This window comes from Notolepis coatsorum, assembly GCF_963971535.1.
Source record: "Notolepis coatsorum genome assembly, chromosome: 1".
NCBI classification, from domain to species: domain Eukaryota; kingdom Metazoa; phylum Chordata; class Actinopteri; order Aulopiformes; family Paralepididae; genus Notolepis; species Notolepis coatsorum.
In genome coordinates, this window is record NC_140165.1 from 197,575,499 (window position 1) to 197,599,629 (window position 24,131).

Genomic DNA, 24,131 nt, shown 5'->3' on the forward strand with positions numbered 1-24,131 from the left:
ACAGCCAGCCTTGTACAGCTGAACCTCGATGTGCAGTCATCAAACGAGGAACATCACAGGCCCGTCGTGTCACCGAAAACATGCGTCGAAGATGCCAGGGGCCAGCAACCTCCGGTAAGCTTCCAACATTATTAATCTTCCTTAATCTTTTCATTCCGCTAGCTCGTATGGTGCAAGCATCCAGTACGCTGGGACGAAAATAGAGGAAGGGTGTTTCATGACCAGAGTCATGGTTATGTGGGTGGTACCACCATAAGGGGCGGGGCCCCATACAGGTGGGGTGCATGTGTTTTTTGTTCGTGGGAGATACATTAGGTATCACAGGAGATATAGAGTATCTCGTAAGGCTCAGAGCGGGACGCGATGCTATACGAAATATAACTGTTGATTGGTCCATCTATGTCTCAGTGGTGTTAATTGGTCCGTCTATAACACAGTACTTGATGATTGGTCCATCTATGACTCAGTAAGTGATAATTGGTCTATCTACTGTATGACTGGGTGACTGTTGACCAATCATTGCATCTCTGTTGCCAGGTTGGAGAAAAGGTGACATCTTGCTTTATAAATAAAGATTCATGGTTCAGACTGAGATCATATATGGAGAACATTTAATACGTGTTTGATAAAGGCAATACCCTGCTCTGCCAATTGTCAGACCTCTCTGCTGGAGTCTAGCTCCACCCTCTAGTTGTCATCCTGCCTCAGAATAGGCTGGTCCTACTGATGTGGTCAGCATCATGTGGCTAATCCCAGCCCAATCTCCCTTTTCCTACTTCCTTTCTCATTGCTCTCCTCTCTCTCTCTTTCTCTATATCTCCCACTCTCTCTGTTATCTCTGTCTGTGTGTATCAGTACGCCCCCCGCCTATTCTTTAATCCCAGCAGGGGCGGATTTAGGATTGTAGGAGATCCGGGGCTTAGCCCAGATGGGCCCCCCTTTTTTTCTTTTTTTTTTCTTTTTTTTTAAATCTTTTTTGATTTATTTGAATTTTTTTATATATATATATATTTTTTTTTTTGGGCAGGCAAGGGGTGGTTTGGAGGGGCTTAGGCACGACCCCCTCCACGACAGATTTTTTTTGAATTTAATGAACCTGTACGTGCAATTTCCTGCAATATAGAGCCTTCAATCTTGACCAATAAAGCTGCTCTTTTCACTATAAAACTCAGTTAACCATAACGTAGTTATGGTTAGATTTATATATTGGGGGGGGATATATCATATTTTTCATATAATCAAAAAGTGGTGGAGCAAGATTATACCTTTGCTCCCCCAAGTTCAATAGTGGGAGAGCAGAGATGCTCCGAATGCTCTTATGGCCAGGCGTCCATGATTCACTGATACAAAGTAAAATAGTGCAGTGCAATAAAATAGTTAGTAAAATAGAATAAAATAATGCAATAGTGCATTGCAATAAAATAGTTATCATCGTATTTAATCGGGAGGCCGGTAAGGAGTGCATTACAGTAGTCGAGTTGGCTTGAGATAAAGGCATGGATCTGGTTTTCAGCGTCCTTTTGATTTATAAATGGCCGTACTTTAGCTATGTTTCTAAGGTGGAAGAATTAAGTTTTTGTCAACTTGTTGATTGTGATTTAAAGCTTAGGTCTGAGTCTACCATAACACCAAGACTTAACTCACTCAAATACAGTTAGCAGCTGGATAGACCACAGATGGAAATTAGCTTCTGCTAAATCTGGTGCAAACATATTTTCATGTAACAATGATGAATTGTAAAAAAAAAAAAAAAAAATTATTTATTTTGTATTTTTTTTTAAATAGATTCGGGGCTTTTCAGAATACATCCGGGGCTTGAGCCCAGGTAGCCACCCCCTAGCTCCGCCCCTGATCCCAGCCCAAGAGTGCTGCCGAGTGCTTCCGCGTTTTCCCTGATTGGCCGCGACACGCCCCTCGGCAGAGCGGCAGCGGCAGAGCGGAGCACTCACCCAGGGGATTACAGTGTCTCTCTCACTGTTCTAAACAGTCCTGGCAGGAAGAGAAGAGAGTGTATGGGCACATATGCATGAACACACACACACACACACACACACACACACACACACACACACACACACACACACACACACGCACGCATACACTCATATTTATCATTCACATATCATATTTATTCACGCCAAGCCTTCATGTTTCTTATTATAAAGCACACACACAGTACATTTTGCAGGGTACATTTTACTCAAACTGAGTAAAATGTACTCATTTTGAGTAAAATTTACTCTGCGAAATTGAGAGAGAGAGAGAGAGAGAGAGAGAGAGAGAGAGAGAGAGAGAGAGAGAGAGAGAGAGAGAGAGAGAGAGAGAGAGAGGAGGAGAAAGAGAAGATGAGGAAGAGAGAAGAAGATAAACTGGGAGAGGGAAGGATGAGTAGAGACGAGGACGGATTGCAGAGCCAGTCACTGCATCAACAATGAAACACATATATCCTCCTCTATCTCATTCCCTCTCTCCCTCTGTCTCTCTCTTTCCCTCTATCTCATTCTCCCTCTCCCTCTGTCTCTCTCTTTCCCTCTATCTCATTCCCTCTCTCCCCCTGTAGCTCTCTTTCCCTCTATCTCATTCCTTCTCTCCATCTGTCTATCTCTTTCCCTCTATCTCATTCCCTCTCTCCCTGTCTCTCTACATCTCTCTCTTTCCCTCTATCTCATTCCCTCTGTCTCTCTCTTTCCCTCTATCTCATTATCTCTATCTGTCTCTCTTTCCCTCTATTTACTTCACTCTCTCTGTCTCTCTTTCCCTTGAATGAATGAACGTAGCACTCCCAAGCTGTCATTCTGCTATGACAACGGAAAAGGAATGAATGATTGTGAGAATTCGGACATTCGGACATACTAAGAAAGCTGACAGTGTGCGTGTGTATGCGTTGCTCCGCAGCATATATGGCGTGTGTGTGTGTGTGTGTTTTCATGTGCGCTGTCCGCACTCATTGTCCATCATTCCATAGTATAATGTGGTGCGTGTGTATGTATGTGCACTGCCCGCAGTCAGTGACGGAGCTGCTCCGTCACATCATCCCTCTCCTCCTCGAAGTTGGCGATGTGCGGCAACCTGGATAGGTAATCTGCCACCACATTGGTCTTGCCTGATCGGTGTTGGATGTTAAACTTAAATGGCTGGAGTGAGAGGTACCATCGGGTAAGGCGGCTGTTGTGGTCCCTCATGGAGTTGATCCTAGTGAGAGCTCGGTGGTCCGTTTCCAGGTAAAATTCCCGTCCAAGCAGGTAGTACTGCAGACTCTCCAGCGCCCATTTAATGGCCAGGCCCTCCTTTTCCACTGTGGAATACCTGGTCTCTGGTGGCTTCAGCTTGCGGCTTAGGTATAGGATCTCCTTGGGCCAAGACTGCTCCAAGGCCAACTTCGGATGCATCCACCTGTACCAGAAATCTTCTGGTGGGGGCGCCCGAGTGGCGAACCACATAATGCGCTGCGTCACAACACACCTTTGCCGAATGTCTTCCCCTGTCTATCTCCCATTCTTCCTCTCTCTCTCTCTCTACCGGACTGCCCAGTAGTAAAAAAAAAAAAAAAAAAAAAAAAAAAAACAATAAAAATCTACCAAAAACAAAAAAAGGTTAGAGAAGCGGGTTTGTGACCGGAAGGTCGCCGGTTCGATCTGGTGAAGTCCGGGCTCTTGAGGACAGGGGAGGAACATAGGTGGGATTTCAATGTTTTGAAAGCCGTTTCACACTCCTCTGACCATTTTACTGGATTCTTCTGGTCCTTATTGGTCAGTGCTGTAAGTGGGGTTGCGATGGTTGCAAACTGGGGCATATGCCTGTGGGTGATGCCTGTGCACCACTGGTCAATGGGAGAGGGTCTCTTGTGAGTCTCTATGACAAACGGTTCAAAAGATACAAAAGGGGGTGGGACTTAAGCATAGGGGGCGTGGTCAACATAGACCAATGAAAGGGGATCTCCTTGCGGAATTCAACCACCCCTCTCTTTTTTTTTTTTTTTTTGTTCTTTTTCCCCCTCCATTTTCCTCCGATTTTCTCCCATCCCAATGTTAGTCGTATGCCAATTCCCAGTCCCTTCCTGGTTGCTGCGCACTTACCCCCCACAGTCAGATCATCTGGGAGAGTGGAGGCTACCACGTGCTTCCTCCGACACACGTCCAGCCAATCACCGCTTCTTTTCACCTGGCAGCGCGGATTCTCATCGAGAGGGCGTAGCGTGTGGGAGGACCACACTATCCCCCTCAAGTCCTATCCGCGCTTAGCAGGCGCCCCGACCGAACTGTAGGAGTCGCTGTTTACAACGACCCGGACCCACCCCGCCAGCTTCTCCCACCCTCTAATACAGCCAATTGTATTAGTGCAGACGGCCAGCCAAGCTGGTGACAACCCCGGAGCTGTGAGCTGGATTCGAACTCAACCACCCCTCTCTTGAGTCTTTACGACAAATGGTTCAAAATATACCAAAGGGGAGGGGCCTAATATTAGATGTGTGGTCAACATCGACCAATGAAAGAGGATATCCCTACTGAGTACAATGGCACAAACCACAATTCTCTACGACAAACGGTTCAAAATATACACATAAGGGGAGGGGCCTAAGAATAGGGAGATGGGTTGATTGTTATAGGTGGTTGCTAGGGTGTTTCTAGGTGGTTGCTAGGTTGTTATAGGTGGTTGCTATTGTGTTTCTAGGTGGTTGCTAGGGTGTTGCTAGGTGATTACTAAGGTGTACTAGGTGGTTGCTAGGGTGTTTCTAGGTGGTTGCTAGGGTGTTATAGGTGGTTGCTAGGGTGTTCTAGGTGGTTGCTAGGGTGTTATAGGTGGTTGCTAGGGTGTTCTAGGTGGTTGCTAGGGTGTTATAGGTGGTTGCTAGGGTGTTTCTAGGTGGTTGCTAGGGTGTTATAGGTGGTTGCTAGAGTGTTGCTAGGTGGTTGCTAGGGTGTTATAGGTGGTTGCTAGTAGGGCTGTGCAATTAATAGAAAAAAAATCACGATCTCGATTCATAGACCTATGCAATCTCATTTATAAATGATGTTTTTTTTATAATAAAAAAAGAAAATTATAAATTTTGTATTTTGTATTTTTTTACTTTTTACTTTACTTTTTAAAATGATGACGATTCTGACTTGAGTTATTTTGTATGTTACAAGATAATTTTAAGTTTAAGTCAAGCACTTTTGTTACAAAGGGTCAGATTAAACCGAATATATATATTTATTACTTGAGATATATTGTATAATATTTGTATATCGTCTGATATCCCTTGTATATTCTTTGTACATATACACGGAATATCCCTTTACCTAGGTACAAGCCAGACCATAATATTCGTTCTCCTATTGGACAGCGACCCCTAGGCGCCAACGACCATACCCCCAATGGCGAGTTCAAAGCCACCGCCAAGGCTTGTCTCAACATGTCCAGGTTTGCGCAGTAATACGAGACAGAACTGAGGTTGGCACTAGATTATTCACCTTACATATAAATACGGCGCAGGTGGATACAGCAGCACTTAGTCCACAGTTCATTCAGTTCATCATTCGTTCAAAGTAACGTATAATCTTAACGTTAAAGCCTTCACCACGAGTCAACGACCAAGTGAAGTGAGCAACTTTGCGTCTAAATAGAGCACTTATAATATGTGCGAATAGGATAATAAAAGTGTCAGAGCTTAGTGAAATAATGTCAAGTTCGACCTAGTTAAATGTGAAGTACCGTGCACAGGAGAATCTACACCGGTGAATGCAGAGCCTTTTCCGGCTGGATTATATTGCTTTTGGTACTGTGGCTGCTGGAGCAGAGAACCGTCTACCCCACTGCTGTGTGGGATCTACCCGTGAGGAGCATCACTCGAGCCCGTCTCTAGGAAGAGGCTGGCTGGCTTTCATCCATGCTGTCGCGCATACTTGGATTATAGCTGCTGCTTTTGTCTGCCGATCGAGGGGAGTATATGTACCGCCTCCCGTAGCTGGAGCTTATTGATTCCTCGTTGATCCAGACTTTTGCATTCGAACATTCCTCTCCCCTGCTGGCTTACAACCGGAGGGAACCCCCTTAGTATCTCCAGCTGACTACGAGTGTGCCTTATATAATTCTTATGCTACAGGTGGTATTAATTATACCCATCGTAATATGCTCATGGACTTACGCTCTTGACCTACTTAAGTGTTCTTCGCCATATAAGCGCAACTCATAATTCTCAATATTGTAACCTACTATTGATGCTCTGCTAATAAATACTTCTAAATATGACTTTCTTTGTTAAGCTGTATTCTTGTGTGGGTGTTCACCATATATACCGTGTACTGTATGGCCAGTAATTAAAGTACATAACTAAGTAGTGGTTTAATAATACCATACTCTCAATACAGTCAGGGAATTGTACCCCTCAGTTACAATTGGTCCTTCGAGCCGGAGAGTATCAGTGTAATATCTAATATAATATTGATATTAACCATGGCCAGCGGTGAACACTCCCCAAGCAGCTCCCCCGAGCTAGAACGCCCGCAGCGCAGACGTCAGCCACCTCCCTATCTAGAGGCATACGCTGTCAGTCTAATACCTAGCTTTATAAAGACGTCAAATGCAGATAAAATAAATAAAGCGGATAGTCAAAGCATGTCAAATCCTACCGACCAGACGACCCTGCCAGTAGAGACCCCAGTGGGTTCTAACGAAACTGACCAAGCCCACGGGGGGGACCAGGGGGGACATGACATGACTATACCCCCAGACAACGTCAACGGGACGGTCCCCGGAGAGCTCCAGGATAAAGAAAGCGCTCCAGGGACAGAACCCGACCCACTACCAGAAGAGAAGCGCGCCCAGGAGACGGACCTCGAGGCGCGCCCAGAGAACAGATCTCCAACGAGCACTGCCAGAAGCCGATCACCTCCGTCGGTGTCTTCCCCCAGCGAAGCCGACAAGATGCTGGCGCAGGCATTCATCGCCACCCTGGCAGCCTCCACCGAACGCGATCGACTTCAGGGTGAACGCGATCGACTTCAAGCGCAACAGACGAGCAAGCGCGAACAAGCTGCAGACCAACGAGAGCGCCTTCACGCGCAACTCCAAGCGCAAGCCCTCAGTGAGCGCGAACACGCTGCAACCGAGCGAGAGCGCTTCCAGGCGCAACAAAGGAGTGAAGACGACCGCATAAGACTGGAGACCAGACGCCTTCAGACGGAAGAGAACATTGAAAGAGGCCGCGCCGAGGCACAGCGCGCCACCGCCAATGCACAGCGCGACGCCGCCAATGCACAGCACGACGCCGCCCATGCCAGCGCCAACGCACAGCGCGACGCCGCCAATACCCAGCGTGAAGCACAGCGCGACGCCGTCGATGCACAGCGCGACGCCGCCCATACCCAGCGCGAAGCAGAGCGCGACCGGCTGCAGGCGCAGATGGTAGAACAATTGATTGCCATGGCGACATCCCCTCTCTCCGCACGGAGCTCCCGGAGATTATCCCGACAAGGGTCTAGGGCACATTCCCCTACCCGACCAAGCGACCCGGGACCCCGCCAACAGGAGGATCCTGTCTGCGTCTCCGAACCCCCTCCCCGGCCGGTCCATACGAGACCCAGCAACCGGGAAGAACCGGCCTACGTCGCCGAGAGACTGACCAGAAGACTCCAGGACCTAGCAGAGGAAGAGGAAGAGGAAGAGGAGGAATGTCAAGCCGACCAGCAGCAACGTACTCTGGACCAGGAGGCCCAGTACAGCCCCGACCAGCAGCAACGTACTCTGGACCAGGAGGCCCAGTACAGCCCAGACGTCAGCCCCGAGTCACTGCGCTACAAACCCCCGACTCAACTCACGGATGAGTTTGACGCACCGTCAGCACCGAGGAACAGCACCTGGGTACCCGGCCCCTGGTACCCACCAAGTACCAACCCACGACAACACGTACGGGGAGACTCGCCCAGGAGGCCTCTTCCCCAACGCTCACCGATGTGCCAGCCATCCATGGCATCGTACCTTGGCACACCGACGTTCCCAGACTTTACGCGTGAGGACAGAGCACAGTACACGGAATTACGGATGTGCTTGGAGACTATGATGTCCGACGTCCCTGATGAGACGTACAAATATGCTATCCTCCTCAAGCACCTGAAGGTGCCCAGAGCGCATAATATAGCGCTGGCATATTCCAACTCAAGTACCCCATACACCGCGGCTCTAGTAGCCCTCGACCAGCGTTATGGACGCATATGGGACTACGTGATACAGGAAATAAGAGATATCGACCGCCTCCCCCCAGCCAGAGACAATAGAGCATTGGATGACCTCTCTATCAAGGTACAGTCCCTGGTAGGGATGCTGGGGTCCCAAAAGGAGAAAGGGATATATGAACTGTATGCTAACTCTAATGTAGAAAGGATATTAGAGAAGCTCCCTCCCGCCCGACAAGAGCGCTTCAGGCGGCAAAGAGACCACCGCGACCCCAACGGCCCAGAGGCATCCCTCCTAGACCTATCTGATTTCCTCGCCAGGGAGGTCAGCAGCCTACGACTGGACACGTTCGTGTGGAGTGGACCAAGCCCAAGACCAGGACCTCGGGGATCAAATGATAACCGCCGGTCGGTGACCGTTATGCACCAAGCCGAATCAGTACCGCAGCACAAGAACCACAACACCCCCTCGACGAAAGAGGAGTGGAAGATTGAATGCCAGTACTGTGAAGGGGAACATCGGCTGTATCAATGCGACACTTTCAAGAAGCTGACCACGGACGAGGTGAGTCAGTGGATCAAAGACCACCGCCGCTGCTTCCGCTGCGCGCGCAGCCATATGGCAGCTGAGTGCCGTTTGAAGAAGAAGTGCAGCAGGTGCGGCGGCGCCCACTTGGAGGTCCTGCATGACATCATCAGGCGTCCGCCAGGACAACAAAGTGGGCCCGTCACGGTAATGTACCTGGCCGAGGCGGTGGCACCAGTACCGAAGATCCACCAGACCGCCCCCTGCTGTACCTACTGCGACGGCGGACACTGGCTGGCACAGTGCGCCGAATATAAGACACTGAACCCCGTCCAAGTTGACCAGTGGCGTGAGGCGGCCCAGGCGGGCGCCGCTTACCGCGCAGCACTGTGCGGGGCCCACCAGCAAAGATTAACCAAACAAGGCAACCGGCCAACAGGAGTGCTCCATATAGACCAGCATAGCAGGACCCCCCGAGTGCTCATCAAAGTGGTCAGAGTGCTCCTGAGCTACGAGGACAAGGTCCTGGACACTTACGCCGTCCTAGACGATGGGTCTGAAAAGACTCTCCTCCTCGCTTCCGCCGCAGCCCAGTTGGGCCTGCGGGGTGCCAAAGGAACAATGACAATACGTACCATCAGAAGAGACCAGAAGACCATAAAGGGTGAAAATGTCTCCTTCAAGATAGCAGCGGTGGACCAGCCCGAGAAGCAGTATAGTATTACCAACGTCTTCACCAGCCACGACATAGGCCTGTCACAGTACACCTACCCCATCCCACAGCTGATGGCGAAGTATGTGCACCTACGTCAACCTACCTAATAATACCATACTCTCAATACAGTCAGGGTATTGTACCCCTCAGTTACAATTGGTCCTTCGAGCCGGAGAGTATCAGTGTAATATCTAATATAATATTGATTTTAACCATGGCCAGCGGTGAACACTCCCCAAGCAGCTCCCCCGAGCTAGAACGCCTGCAGCGCAGACGTCAGCCACCTCCCTATCTAGAGGCATACGCTGTCAGTCTAATACCTAGCTTTATAAAGACGTCAAATGCGGATAAAATAAATAAAGCGGATAGTCAAAGCATGTCAAATCCTACCGACCAGACGACCCTGCCAGTAGAGACCCCAGTGGGTTCTAACGAAACTGACCAAGCCCACGGGGGGGACCAGGGGGGACATGACATGACTATACCCCCAGACAACGTCAACGGGACGGTCCCCGGAGAGCTCCAGGATAAAGAAAGCGCTCCAGGGACAGAACCCGACCCACTACCAGAAGAGAAGCGCGCCCAGGAGACGGACCTCGAGGCGCGCCCAGAGAACAGATCTCCAACGAGCACTGCCAGAAGCCGATCACCTCCGTCGGTGTCTTCCCCCAGCGAAGCGGACAAGATGCTGGCGCAGGCATTCATCGCCACCCTGGCAGCCTCCACCGAACGCGATCGACTTCAGGGTGAACGCGATCGACTTCAAGCGCAACAGACGAGCGAGCGCGAACAAGCTGCAGACCAACGAGAGCGCCTTCACGCGCAACTCCAAGCGCAAGCCCTCAGTGAGCGCGAACACGCTGCAACCGAGCGAGAGCGCTTCCAGGCGCAACAAAGGAGTGAAGACGACCGCATAAGACTGGAGACCAGACGCCTTCAGACGGAAGAGAACATTGAAAGAGGCCGCGCCGAGGCACAGCGCGCCACCGCCAATGCACAGCGCGACGCCGCCAATGCACAGCGCGACGCCGCCCATGCCAGCGCCAACGCACAGCGCGACGCCGCCAATACCCAGCGCGAAGTGTGCCTTATATAATTCTTATGCTACAGGTGGTATTAATTATACCCATCGTAATATGCTCATGGACTTACGCTCTTGACCTACTTAAGTGTTCTTCGCCATATAAGCGCAACTCATAATTCTCAATATTGTAACCTACTATTGATGCTCTGCTAATAAATACTTCTAAATATGACTTTCTTTGTTAAGCTGTATTCTTGTGTGGGTGTTCACCATATATACCGTGTACTGTATGGCCAGTAATTAAAGTACATAACTAAGTAGTGGTTTAATAATACCATACTCTCAATACAGTCAGGGAATTGTACCCCTCAGTTACAACTTTCATATATGTTATGTTTAAGTTTAAGTCAAGCACTTTGATATATGTTATGTTGTCTGTTTAAGAAAGAGTGCAATAAATGATTTTATTGAAAGAATAAGAATCGTGTGAGAGAATCGTGATCTCAATTCTTAGAGAGAAAAATCGTGATTCACATTTTAGCAAGAATCGCCCAGCCCTAGTTGCTAGGGTGTTTCTAGGTGGTTGCTAGGGCGTTATAGGTGATTGCTAGGGTGATTTTTATTTTTTTAACCTTTTTTTACCCAGGGTAGGTTCGCTGAGCACAAATGCTCTTTTTCAGCTATGCCCTGCTTCACATTCACACAGTTGCATTCACACCTGGAAGCTGCCTAGTACAACCTCAGTCTGACACCATTGGCCACTGAGCAACTTCACTGGAGCAGTTGGGGGTTTAGTGCCTTGATCAAGGGCACTTCAGCGGTTGGTGTTAAGGGTATGGGAGAGAGTTATTAATTCACTTCCCCATCCCAGATTTTCCCTGCCTGTCCGTGGGATCGAACCGGCGACCTTCCGGTCACAAACCCGCTTCTCTAACCTTTAGGCCACCGCTGCCCCCTAGGTGGTTGCTAGGGTGTTTCTAGGTGGCTGCTAGGGTGTTATAGGTGGTTGCTAGGGTGTTAGGGTTAGGCCTGTTAACACAGGCCTTGGGGAGCATGCAGACCTGGCTTGTCATCCAGGGTTTCTGGTTTGAGAAAACCTGGATGCTTTTTTCCACAGTGACATTGCTGATACAGTACTTGATGTAGTATAGTACCGACTCTGTGTGTGTAGACAGGTCCTGGTCTTCAAATACATCCCATGATACATCCCATGCAGTGTGTGCAAAGTAGTCCTGTAGGGACAGTGCATCCTCAGGCCAAGTTGTAACAGTCCTTGTCATTGCCTTTAAGGGGGGTGTAGGCAGGGGTGAGCAGCAAGGAGAGGTGGTCTGACTCTGGCCTAGGTGGGGGGGGGGGGGGGGGGGTGGATGGCTCTGTATGCATGTTTAATGTTGGAATATACATGGCCATTAGCATCTGGTGGTATGTAAACAGCAACATACTGTAATCACTACTGTTAGCTCTCTTGGCAGAAAATAGGGTCTGCATTTCACTGACATGAACTCTAGGTCGGGGGAACAGTGACTGTCTATAATAGTACTGTTGTTAGACCAGGTGTTATGCACATAAACACAGAGACCACCTCCCCTGCTCTTACCGGAGTCTTTGTTTCTGTCCCAACGGGGCAGCGTGTGGCCTCGGAAATGACCAGAAAACAACAGTCCTGAATGTAGCGATTACCAGCCAGCTCTAGTGCTAGTTTGTCCATTTTGTGGACCATAGATCTAACGTTGGTGAGGTATATGCTCGGCAAGGAAACCTTTCGCCAGAAAACCAGACCGGCAGCCCTGCTTCTGTTTCCTCTCCCGCCACCACCTGCGTCACCTGCCGGGTCTGATAACAATCCACAGGGATTCCGGAGGTCTCGCTATCTCGTCGGGTATGTTGTGCAAATGGTGGAAATCGCTTGAGACAGCTATTCAGTTCTGGAGAGATGGAAAATTGCAGCCGATCACCTCCTCAGCAGAATGAATGACACACTGCAGCCTGCCCTTGTCCTTGGCAGTGGCTGCAGCGTACCATACTGTGATGGAGGAGGTGAGGATGGACTCGATGATGGCTGTGTAGAAGTGCACCATCATTGTCTTTGGCAGGTTGAATTTCTTCAGCTGCCGCAGGAAGAACATCCTCTGCTGTGCTTTTTTAATGTGTCTGCACTTCACTTCAACTATCAACACATCCATAAACAAACTTGCGGGTCGGCCATTTTGGATCACACATACAGCTGTTTCAGGAATGGATACAAGGCCCTCCTCCGCCCACTGTTTGGAAAATCAGACCACTCCTCAGACTTGCTGCGGCCCACCTATAGGCAGAAGCTGAAGCAGGACCTGCCCACCGAGAAGGAAGTACTCCGGTGGGACGACGAATCAGAGGCCACACTTTCAGCCTGCTTTGCATGCACAGACTGGAGTGGGTTTGAGGAGCCTGAAGGAAAGAGCCTTTGAGTCTGGATATATGGACAAAATAAAAAATAACAAATGCAATCTCAGGAGAGAAATAAAAATGGCAAGGAAGGAATATAAGGCGAAGATTGAAGGGCAGATGAACAGCAATGACAAGTGTCTGCAGAGGACTACAGAATAGCACAGACTTTAAGGGGAGGAACAACCATCGGGACAAGCTCAACACCTTCTACACACAGTTTGAGGTAAAACAAATTATTAAAAACTCCCCCGCTCACCATGGCCCTGCCATGCCCACCCCCACCAGTCATCACTGAGACGGAAGTGCACAGAGAGTTCAACATCAGGAAAGCAACCGGTCCAGATGGAATTCCAGGTGGAGTGCTTCAGATCTAGCAGGCGTGTTCATCAACATATTCAACCTCTCCCTCACCTTATGCAAAGTACCAGCCTGTATCACGGTTGTGGTTGTGGTCTAAGTCCAGACATGGGTCTGTACACAGAAGAGGTTCTCGTAACGTCCGGGATACGGGGGCATGGAAGTCAGAGAGACGGGGTGAGAGCAGGAGCAGTTGTCGTCAGCCGGGCGTAGGTCAGAGCAGTACTTTGTGAACCAGGCCAGTGTCTCCAGGTTTTAGCCGGCAGGTCAGTGTCTCTAGGTCTTAACCAGCAGGCCAGCGTCTCCAGGTATTCACTGTGCAGGCTAGGAGAGAGGATGAGAATAGAGATTAGAACAAGGTTGTGAGCAAGGCCAGTGTTTCCAGGTCTTCACCAGCAGGTCAGTGTCTCCAGGTCATAACCAACAGGCCAACGTCTCCAGGTCTTCACTGTACAGGCTAGGAGAGTTCAAGTTTCAAGTTTCTTTATTAGTTGTCATACAGAAGTACAGAATACTTTTATACAAAATGCTTCTTTCTGTTTCGCTCCAGAGACTGTGCTAGGCAAAAATAGATAAGTATAAAATAAGTATAGCAAGTATGAAATAGAAGTCAAGTATGTAGACAAACATTTTCAGTATATACATATATACAATGCTCAATGTAGAGTAGAAGTAACTGAGTTACCATACAATATACTATACAATGCAAAGCAGAGGTGGGATGAGGTACAATTTAGGTACAATTTACAGTAAGGTGTAATGAGGTATGGGTTGTAGTTGTAATTCTTTACCAATAAATATAAAGTGTGCTTAGGTGTTCTAAAGTGGTTAAAGTGGGTGCTGCAGTGAGTTATATGTTTAAAGTGAGTGTGTGCGTGTGGATGTGTGTGCTGTGAGTGCATTTGATGGTTGTTACATAGTGTTATTGTTTGTTGAGCATCCTGATGGCCTGGGGATAGAAGCTTATTCTGAGTCTCTCTGTGCTTGCCATGAGACTCCGGTATTGCTTGCCTGACCGCAGCAGTTCAAAGAGGCAGTTGTTAGGGTGGCTCAAGTCTTTGATAATTCTCTTAGCCTTGCCCATGCACCGCTTGTTGTAAATGCCCTGGAGAGTGGGAAGCCCCCCTCCACTTGTGCGTTCGGCTGAGCGGGCCACTCTCTGTAGTCTGCTACGGTCTTGTGCAGTGCTATTCCCAAACCAGGAGGTGATATTGCCAGTCAGGATGCTCTCTATTGTGCATGAGTAGAAGTTCTTAAGGATCTTCTGACTGAGTGGAACTTCCTTAGGCGCCTGAGGAAGTAGAGGTGTTGCCGTGCCTTCTTCACAACACTGTCAATGAGTGGTCCATGTCAAGTCCTCGGATATGTGGACTCCGAGGTACTTAAAACTGTTCACTCTCTCAACCGGTGCCCCGTCAATGCTGAGGGGGCTGTAGTCCCTGACCCCCGACCTCCTAAAGTCCACAATCATCTCCTTTGTTTTGCTGACGTTCAGGGAGAGGCTGTTCTCTTGACACCATCCCGCTAGAACCTTGACCTCCTCCAGGTAGGCCCTCTCGTCGTTTGCAGAGATCAGGCCCACCACTACTGTGTCGTCAGCAAATTTGATGATTGTGTTGTTGTTCCGCTGTGCCACACAGTCATGTGTGTACAGGGAGTAGATGAGGGGACTCAGAACACAGCCCTGGGGGGCCCCTATGTTGAGAGTGATGGATGAGGAGGTGCAGTTGCCTGCTCTCACCACCTGGGGTCTGCCCGTCAGGAAGTCCAAGACCCACTGGCAGAGGTCATAGTTCAAGCCCAGGTCCCTGAGCTTGGCTATGAGTTTGGAGGGGACTATGGTATTGAATGCTGAGCTGTAGTCGATGAACAGCATTCTCACATAGTTCCCCTGCCTCTTGTCCAGGAGAGAGGATGATAATAGAGATTAGGACAAGGTCGAAGAACAAGAGATCCAGGCGAACAACTTAAGCAACAGAGTAGAGAACAAGAACATACAGTAGTAATGTGACTAAATGGTAAATGGCTGCTTTTTTATATATCGCTTTTATCCAAAGCGCTTTACAATTTGTTCCTCACATTTTTACCCATTCACTCACACATTCACTCACACATTCACACACGGATGGCGGAGGCAACCATGCAAGGTGCCAACCTGCTCATTGGGAGCAATTAGGGGTTAAGTGTCTTGCTCAAGGACACATCGACACGCTGCCCTGGAGGAGCGGGAATCTAACCGGGAACCTCCGGATTGCCAGATGACTGCAGGGGCGTAGCTGGGGGGGGGGGTAGCTTAGGATGATTCCAAGGGCCCAGCACCATATGTTAACTTAAAACTAGGCTACTTTTGCGTATACAGTCATTATATTCCAAATAAAATAAGTCCAGAGACTCCGTGCTGCTGCCGACTTTAAATCAAATAGGTGTCTGTGGGCAGTCGCCCGACATTAATAAACAGCAGTCTGTTATAATCACATTTTTATGAGCTAACGAATTCCGTTATATTGGACATCAAGCGAAGAACTGAGAAATTTGGCAGAGAGAGACGGCAACATTATAGTGGGTTTGCGTGATGAATCTCCACCTCCCAACGACTTATTTGCGAGAGTATGGCGCTGCAGACCAGCAGCTTCAGCTGTTTTCAGGCTCTATCTGGGGACCGCTCAACAGCGCCCCCCACCCAACAGCTGAATTGCCAATGGCTGAATTGGAGTACTGCACTGTGCCGGTACAGATGGGTGGGTTATGGTGGATTCTGTGGCTCTGCAGCTGCATGCAGTCGCAAATCTAGCAGCAAGCTCCCGCTGACAACATTATTATACCTGCTTGGTGAAGCAACGATGAAACAAATGTAATGATTGTTTCGTTCATCGCATAGGCTATTTAATTTTAGCCTATTTTAATACAATTCAAATTGTGCTTAGAGGGAATTATTTTCACCGGACATTAACACTTTGATCGCCATGGTTAAATTCATAATTTACCATCCCTAGCCAGCTCTATTTGTCTATGGAGAAGTTCCCCTTCTTTGCAGGGCTATAACTTTTTTAATTCTATTGCTAAATTGACATTATTATGGCCCATTCAATGTCCTATATCCATTGTTCAGGGTGTAGCAACGTTATACTTTTTCTTTCACATATTCATACTAAAATATGGTCTAAAGTATAAGTATGTTTTTATCGTTTTCTGCAACTTTCTCCAGAACTTGATTTATAGCCCCAAATGCATTATATTGATGATCAAATACAGTTTGGTAGCGATCGGTGCCAGATAAAAAATGTCAACTGGAGGTACTTCTAGAAGTTACTACGTATCATCTGATGTTGACCGGATGGGCGGGGGGTCGTTTATAATTCCGTGGGCAACGTTATATCATTCACCTAGTGTGGGTCATATGATCATCAGAGCAGTTTATATGGAACACGTTAGAAAATAACGCTGGATCTTACCGTATCTTCCTCGCGCTGTTGGACGATCAGCTTGGAGTAGACAGTTTTCGATTATGGGATGTTGATCTAGATGAACCATTTCCAGGTTGTATAATACTATATACGTCCAAATAACGTTGTTTATTGAGTTAGGGCGAGCGATTGATTATCCAGTGTGTTGAGATGGAGTCCGGCTAACGATTGCGAGTGCCCGGACGAAATATGGATGAGCACTTCCTGTTTGGCGCGTCACTTCCTGTTGGCCGATCTGCCGATCGGCCACCAGATGGCGCTCTTGAACCGTTAGAGAGTTGAGTGGAGATCAGCAGTATATCTCAGGTCCCCGGAGGAGAAATATGAAGACGTGTTACGGCGTCTTCGGCAGAATGAGCATGGCAGGCAATGACGAGTTACGGCGTTTCCGGCAATTAAAGTGTTAAGACCGGAGAGATTAAATATGTCGGACTTCAACAGATTTTGCCGGTCAAATACCGGTAATTACCGGCTAACGGAAACGCTGCTGCGGATACAACCTACTCACCATAGACAGTATATTCACAGAGGCATACAGGATCCTGAAAGACCCCAGACACCCAAACCACAAACTGTTTGAGCTCATGCCATCTGGCAGACGGTACCGCAGTCTCAGGTCCACATTCAAAAGAACACTGAACAGCTACTACTAATGGACATACTCTAAATTATCACATGAGCATACACACAAAAACACCTTAAGTGACTTACACACCACACAAGCACACTTATTACACACACACACACTGCTGCTATTTACACTATAGAATATATATTAGGGCTGTCCCCGACTAAGGATTTGTATAGTCGACTATTAGTCGACTATGAAAAAAAAATAAGGTAAACATTTTCTAATTTGGGCTGTGGGGGTGCTTAATGTCTGAAGGAGTCGAAGGAAGGCTTCTTGTCCTCTGCGAAAGCATGCAATTGGTCCACTGATGGATACATCTTGATATTTGTCTAGTCCAGTGGTTCCCAAAGTCGGGGTCGCGACCCAAAGGTGGGCCGCGAGCAGCCACGGGAGGGCCGTGAGATGATTAAATTTTTTTTTTTTTTTTTTTTTTTTTTTTTTTTTTTTTTGTCAGGCCACTGAACTTAGAAGCAGGCCAGGACAGTGTTTCTAGATGTATTCTAAAATGTGACTATATGGTTTTATATTAACTTAATAAATAAACAAAAACGAAAAATCTACTTATTTCAACGAACATTTCAAACTAAATAACAGATTATGCACATAAAATGCTGAAAACAACCGAAGCAACAATAGTATTTTAATGAGGCTATTATTATTATCATTATTATTTTGCAACAAGTTAGCCCTCTCATAAATAGCACATATAAATGAATAACTAACTTGAACTAACTTAATAGGCTTGAAGTGATATTTGGCTTAAAAAATCGGTCACCTGGCAAAGAAAAAGAAAAAAAAAAGCCTGACGATGTGCATTGGGCCGCGGCTCTCTGACGCCTTATTTTCTGGGTCCCGGCCTGAAAAGTTTGGGAACCCCTGGTCTAGTCTAGTGTGTTCATTAGATGGGTGAAATCATCTTTCAGTGCCTGTGCCTGTTTTCTTAGGCAGTTAGCCTCTGGTATGCATGCCATTAGCGTTAGCCACGCTTCTAGGCCTCTTTTCTTTTGGAAAGAATGATGAAGAATACTTTTTTTTAAAGTATAATAATTATTTTAAAAAAGATTATTCGACTAAGAGGTTGGCAGTCGATTATAGCTCCTTTTGATCGATTAGTCGACTATTCGACTAATAGGGGTCAGCCCTAGTATATATTATTTTTTATCCACTGTTTTTTACCTTGTATTGTATAGTTGTTGTCTACAAATCTACTACGGTTGAGGAACCGTTGAGGAACATTTTTACATTTAAAAAAGCTGTGACAATAAAATTATCTGAATCCTGTGTTGCTTGTTCTTAATAGTGAATTGGGTATCAATGAATTCAGTCTCTCCAATACAATAATTATCTTGTCATCATATTTTCAACTACTTGTCATAAAATTGTTGCCGTTTCATGATAACGTCATAGCATTATTAATGTAAAATGTATTAGCTTCCACCATAATGAATGTTGGGGTGACTGTCTCAGTGGTAATCTGGTAATCGGAAGGTTCAGGGGTTCAATTCCGGCTCCTCCCGGCTGCATGTCAAAGCAAGACACTTAACCCCTAATGATGCTTCCGATGTAGCAGGTTGGCACCTTGCATGGTTGCCTCCGCCATCAGTATGTGAATGTGTGAGTGAATTGGTGAATGTGAGGCATAAGTTGTGAAACGCTTGGATAAAAGAGCTGTATATAAATGCAGTCCATCCATTTACCATTGTAAATCAACTATAAACACAACACTGCTTAGCTTATATAATCTTGTTGTAATAAAAAAATATATATAATATTCCTGCATTAACAGGAATTTATAATGCAGGTTTCACATGGGCATTTCCTGGTTTATAACAAGATAACAGAAACCAGATAGCAAATAGAACATTGAAGCTGCAATAATTGTTTTCTGACCACTTGAGGGCAGCAAGGACACAAACAAACAATGCTCCCTCTCTCTCTCCCAAAACATTAAACATAATGCTGCCTTGCTAACTAAAAGATTCTGTGGAAAAAAATATCATGCATAGATTAATAGATGTTTCAACTTTATTAATCAAATTCAATATGACTTGTTTCTTGGGACAATTCCTGATTGTTGAATAGCAAACTTTAAATACTTCATCTATACAAACAATACTGTTCTGACAGCACAATATTGATGTAGTTAACACTATGATCGCCGATGACGAGTTAAGACGCCATTCCTAGCCATGCTCATTCTGCTGAAGACGCTGTAACTCGTCTTTGATGTCAATATTTCAAAAATCTGTCATCGAAATCATATTTCCTTTCCGGAGCCCTGAGATGTACTGGTGAGCTCCACTCAACTGTCTAACGGTTCGAGAGCGCCATCTGGTGGCCGATCGGCAGATCGGCCAAGAGGGAGGGGCGCGCCAAACAGGAAGTGCCCATCCATATGTGCTCTGGGCACTCGCGATCGGAAGCCGGACTCCATCTCAACACACTGGATGATCAATCGCTCGCCCTAACTCAATAAACAACGTTATTTGGACATATATAGTATTATACAACCTGGAAATGGTTCATCAGGATCAACATCCCATAATCGAAAACGGTCTACTCCACGCTGATCGTCCAACGGCGCGAGGAACATACGGTAAGATTCAGCGTTATTTTCTAACTTATTCCATATAAACTGCTATGATGAACATATGACCCACTCTGGATGAATCATCTAACGCTGCCCACAGAATTATAAACGATCCCCCGCCCATCCGGTCATCATCAGATCATACGTAGATCATTCTAGAAGTACGTCCAGTGGAAATTTTTCATCTCGCGCCGATCGCTACCAAACTGTATTTCATCATCAATATAATGCATTTAGGGCTATAAATCACGTTCTGAAGAAAGCTGCAGAAAACGATAAAACATACTTATACTTTAGACCATATTTTAGTATGAATATGTGAATGAAAAAGTTTAACGTTGCTACACCCTGAACAATACATATAGGACATTGAATGGGCCATAATAATGGCAATGTAGCAATAGAATTTAAAAAGTTATAGCCCTGCAAAGAAGGGGAACTTCTCCATAGACAAATAGAGCTGGCGAGGGATGGTAAATTATGAATTTAACCCATGGCAATTAAAGTGTTAAACTATTTGCAGAATAATTTTTTTATTTTAATTAGGGCTGTCAAATTTAAAGTGATAATAACATATCATTTTGAACTGTTATGGTGTCCCTTTACTTGAACTATATGAGGTAGTAACGTTCCCAATACCCCCATCGGCCCTACCCCTCCATTTTGCACGTGGCTGTGTAGGGTAGAGTGCCCTGATTCTTTTGTGGATCTAGGGGTAGTGGTGAACTGGCCCTCCAAGTGGAGTGTTTTCAGATGCTGACTTTAAACGGAGGGGTAGAAGGGAGAACATAAAGGACTTTATGTAGTGATCCTATATTTTGTACGTAAGTAATATGTATTTGGTTTTAGCAGAACTTAGCATAATACCTTTCCCTTTGAGGATTCCAAAGATGATTACAACTATTTCCACTGCTTCCACTGGTATCTTTTGACAGCGGACACTGTCAATTTAACAATCAGATTGTTACTGCTTGAAACTTCTCAACTAGACCAACGGGACCGGGTCCGTTTTCTCCACAGCCAGGGCTGTAGAACGTCAGTTCCCATGTCAAAATGTAGGAGAGACACGTCTAGTTACAGAGAACCGGTGGTGTTATATAGATATATTGAGGGAAAACACAGCATTGTGTGGCTTTTTCTTTAAATTCTCTCCAGATGCAGATACAGTAAGTGTAGCGAGATGGTGATGGCATGTTCTGAATAAACAAACAAAGTTTATTACGGAGCTGCCACACCTTGAAGGCCGGTCCGTGAAAATAATGCCAACATTAAACCGGTCCGTGGTGCAAAAAAAGGTTGGGGACCCCAATCCATCCGCTTGTGCAAGGCGAAGCTGTGGGCTAATAGGCCCATTTAATTTTTATAGTATTCCCTTATTTTCAAATCGTTTTCAGTCCAAAATATAATACTACGCTGTAACATATGTTGTTATTGTTAGGCTACATCATTAACACATTGGTCGCCAACAACGTCATAATTCGTTATTGCCCGCCATGCATTGAACGCCAACAACGTGATAATTGGTTGTTGGGATCAATATTTCATTTTTTCGCCATGGCATTCATAATTCATCCAGCCTCCCTGCGGGACTGCAGCTGCACCCTGTCTGATATTGCAACGCCTCAATACCGCCGCCTGGTGGATGATCGGGCGAGTTACACTCTACACCAAACCGGAAGTGGCGCTGGTGCATTGAGGAAATCCCTCCGGCAGTACTATCTTGTTACAGGGTCCAGACAAACACTCGAGTGCATTGGGATCGCTTTCGAAACGCAATAATCTATATGATTTCTGCGTTTATTGCGTCATACAAACGGGAAATGGATCTAGCAGATCGACGTCAAATAATTGGAATATTTTTCCTCCAGTCTCATCGGCGAACGGTAAGAGGAATATAACGTTATTTCCAGCTTGATTATCCATTTCTTTGTTTGCAATCCATCTGATCAATGTATCAACCCATACTAAATAAAGCCGTTACTGACGATCAAGGAATTATAAACGACCCCCCCCCCCCTTTCCTTCACGCATGATGAAGCATAATGTATACCAATCATATACATTTGAATTTTTTAATATAGCGTGTATAGGAAAGAAACGCCAATTGATAATCTATCATAATATGCTTCAGGGCCTATAACTCGCGTTTTTGGAATTACAGCAGAAAAGCTTAAAAACATACTTATATTCTCGACGGTATTAACACAACAATCTATGAATGAAAAAATATAACGTTCCCACATCCGGAACGATAGATACCCGATGTTGAATGGGCCATAGTAATGTCAATATAGCTATAATATTTAAAAGGTTATAGCCCTGCAAAGAAGGTAAACATCTCCATAGGCTCACAGCGGTGGCAGACTGGACCCAATGATGGGTACAATGCACGGCGCCCAATGTGTTAAATGCACCTGCCTGTCGTTCATGCATTGAAAATAGATGTGGCAGTTTTTTTTTTTAAATCATTTGTCTGTAATCATTCCGGACATTCTGGCCGGCAGTTTAAAATCCTAGCGCGACCCCTGATCCACTCATATCTGGCCTCAAGAAGCACTGTTCTATCCACTCGTATCTGTCCTCAAGAAGAGATGTTCTATCCACTCGTCTCTGTCCTATCCCTCATGCTTCTTAAAAATGACTGTTGCCTGCCTGAATAAATAACAGCAGGTTATTTGAATGAAAGCCAGTTGTATTTACCACCAGGATTGCTTGCTATAAAGCAAGTGGAAACGCTTTGGGCAATGAGTGGATTCTGTCACCATACAGTAATCAATCTACCTAAATGTATAATTTTCATTATGCCCAGGGGGCAAAGGTGTTTGGACATGAAATGTTATAAAAAAAAAAAATGTAATAATAATAATATATATATATATATATATATATATATATATATATATATATATATATATATATATATATATATATATATATATATATATATATATATAAGCACAGTCAAGAAGGGCTGGGGTGAGTAGCAGTGCTATGGGTTAAACTCACTCACATCCTCAAAGACAGATAGACACGTTGCGAAGTAGTGAATTCACCTCTTGGTATAGCGGTCTGTGTTGTTGCCTGCGACGTGGGCGACCGGGGTTCGACTCCCACTCGGGGCATCGAAGTGCCTTGGGTGGAGTGGAGTGAGTTTGAGAGGGTGAGTGTAACGGATGGTATCGTGAAGCACAGTCAAGAAGGGCTGGGGTGAGTAGCAGTGCTATGGGTTAAACTCACTCGCACATCCTCAAAGACAGATAGACACGTTGCGAAGTAGTGAATTCACCTCTTGGTATAGCGGTCTGTGTTGTTGCCTGCAACGTGGGAGACCGGGGTTCGACTCCCACTCGGGGGAATCGAAGTTTGAGGTGACGTTGTCAAAACCGTTACATATATATATATATATAAATACATTAAAAAAATATATAATAATAATTAAGAAAAGTTAACTTGTCATGACAAAGACAACCAGAACAATGTTAACTTTTCATGACAAAGACATCTAGAACAACGTCAACTTGTTATGACAAAGACGACCAGAACAACGTCAACTTGTCAACTTTTCAAACAAACGTAGTGTCTCTCGCTCTCTCCCTCTGTAGGTATTGAAGTATGCTCCACCGATGTCATTCTACCATCGTCAGAAGCCTCGTCGTACCCGTTGGCTGATGGACGAGATCTTTCTGACTCACCACGAACGCTGTGAGTGTGTGTGTCCCTCTAGAGCCCCCCGCTGAGACACATACACACACACACACACACACACACACACACTCTCTCTCTCTATTCTGGGACTTATAGACTATATGCAATACCGTTCTATGCTTATGTTTATGTGGACACACAACACACATGCACACACACACATAATTCATCCATCACTGTATGCTTGTATGCCGTGACAAATAAAACTCTTGACTTGACTCCTCCTTTGGTGAGATGAGCTGGAGGAGAGACAAATAACTCCACCATCTCTCTGTCTCTGGTTCTCTCTCTCATTCTCTCTGTCTCTTGCTCTCATACTCTCTCTCTCTTTGTCTTTCTCTCCCTGTCTCTTGCTCTCACAAACCCCCTCTCTCTCTGTCTATCTCTCTCGCTCTCTCTCTCTTTAGCACATCAAAGGCTGTATTTTGGTTTACAATGCTCATGTTCTATGCATTCCAAACATTCCGACCTCCTAACAGGAATTCTGCCAACAGAGAAAGCCATGACCCTTGACCCCAAAAAAACAATAGAGAGAGAGG

The 24,131-nt window shown here is 46.1% G+C and overlaps 1 protein-coding gene across 3 annotated transcripts in view; it reads left to right on the forward strand.

Moving 5' to 3' along the window:
- Positions 1-24,131, forward strand: part of pdgfd (platelet derived growth factor d) — a gene marked incomplete at its 3' end in the record, with an annotated part of 171,500 nt that overhangs the window by 138,167 nt on the left and 9,202 nt on the right. For 2 of the 3 annotated variants that reach the window (XM_084325701.1, XM_084325703.1), the window contains one exon: positions 23,490-23,589. In XM_084325701.1, the coding sequence (XP_084181827.1) occupies positions 23,490-23,589 (100 nt within the window). Of the gene's footprint in view, positions 1-23,489; positions 23,625-24,131 lie in introns of those variants that run through there. The other variant, XM_084325702.1, reaches the window with a different exon arrangement.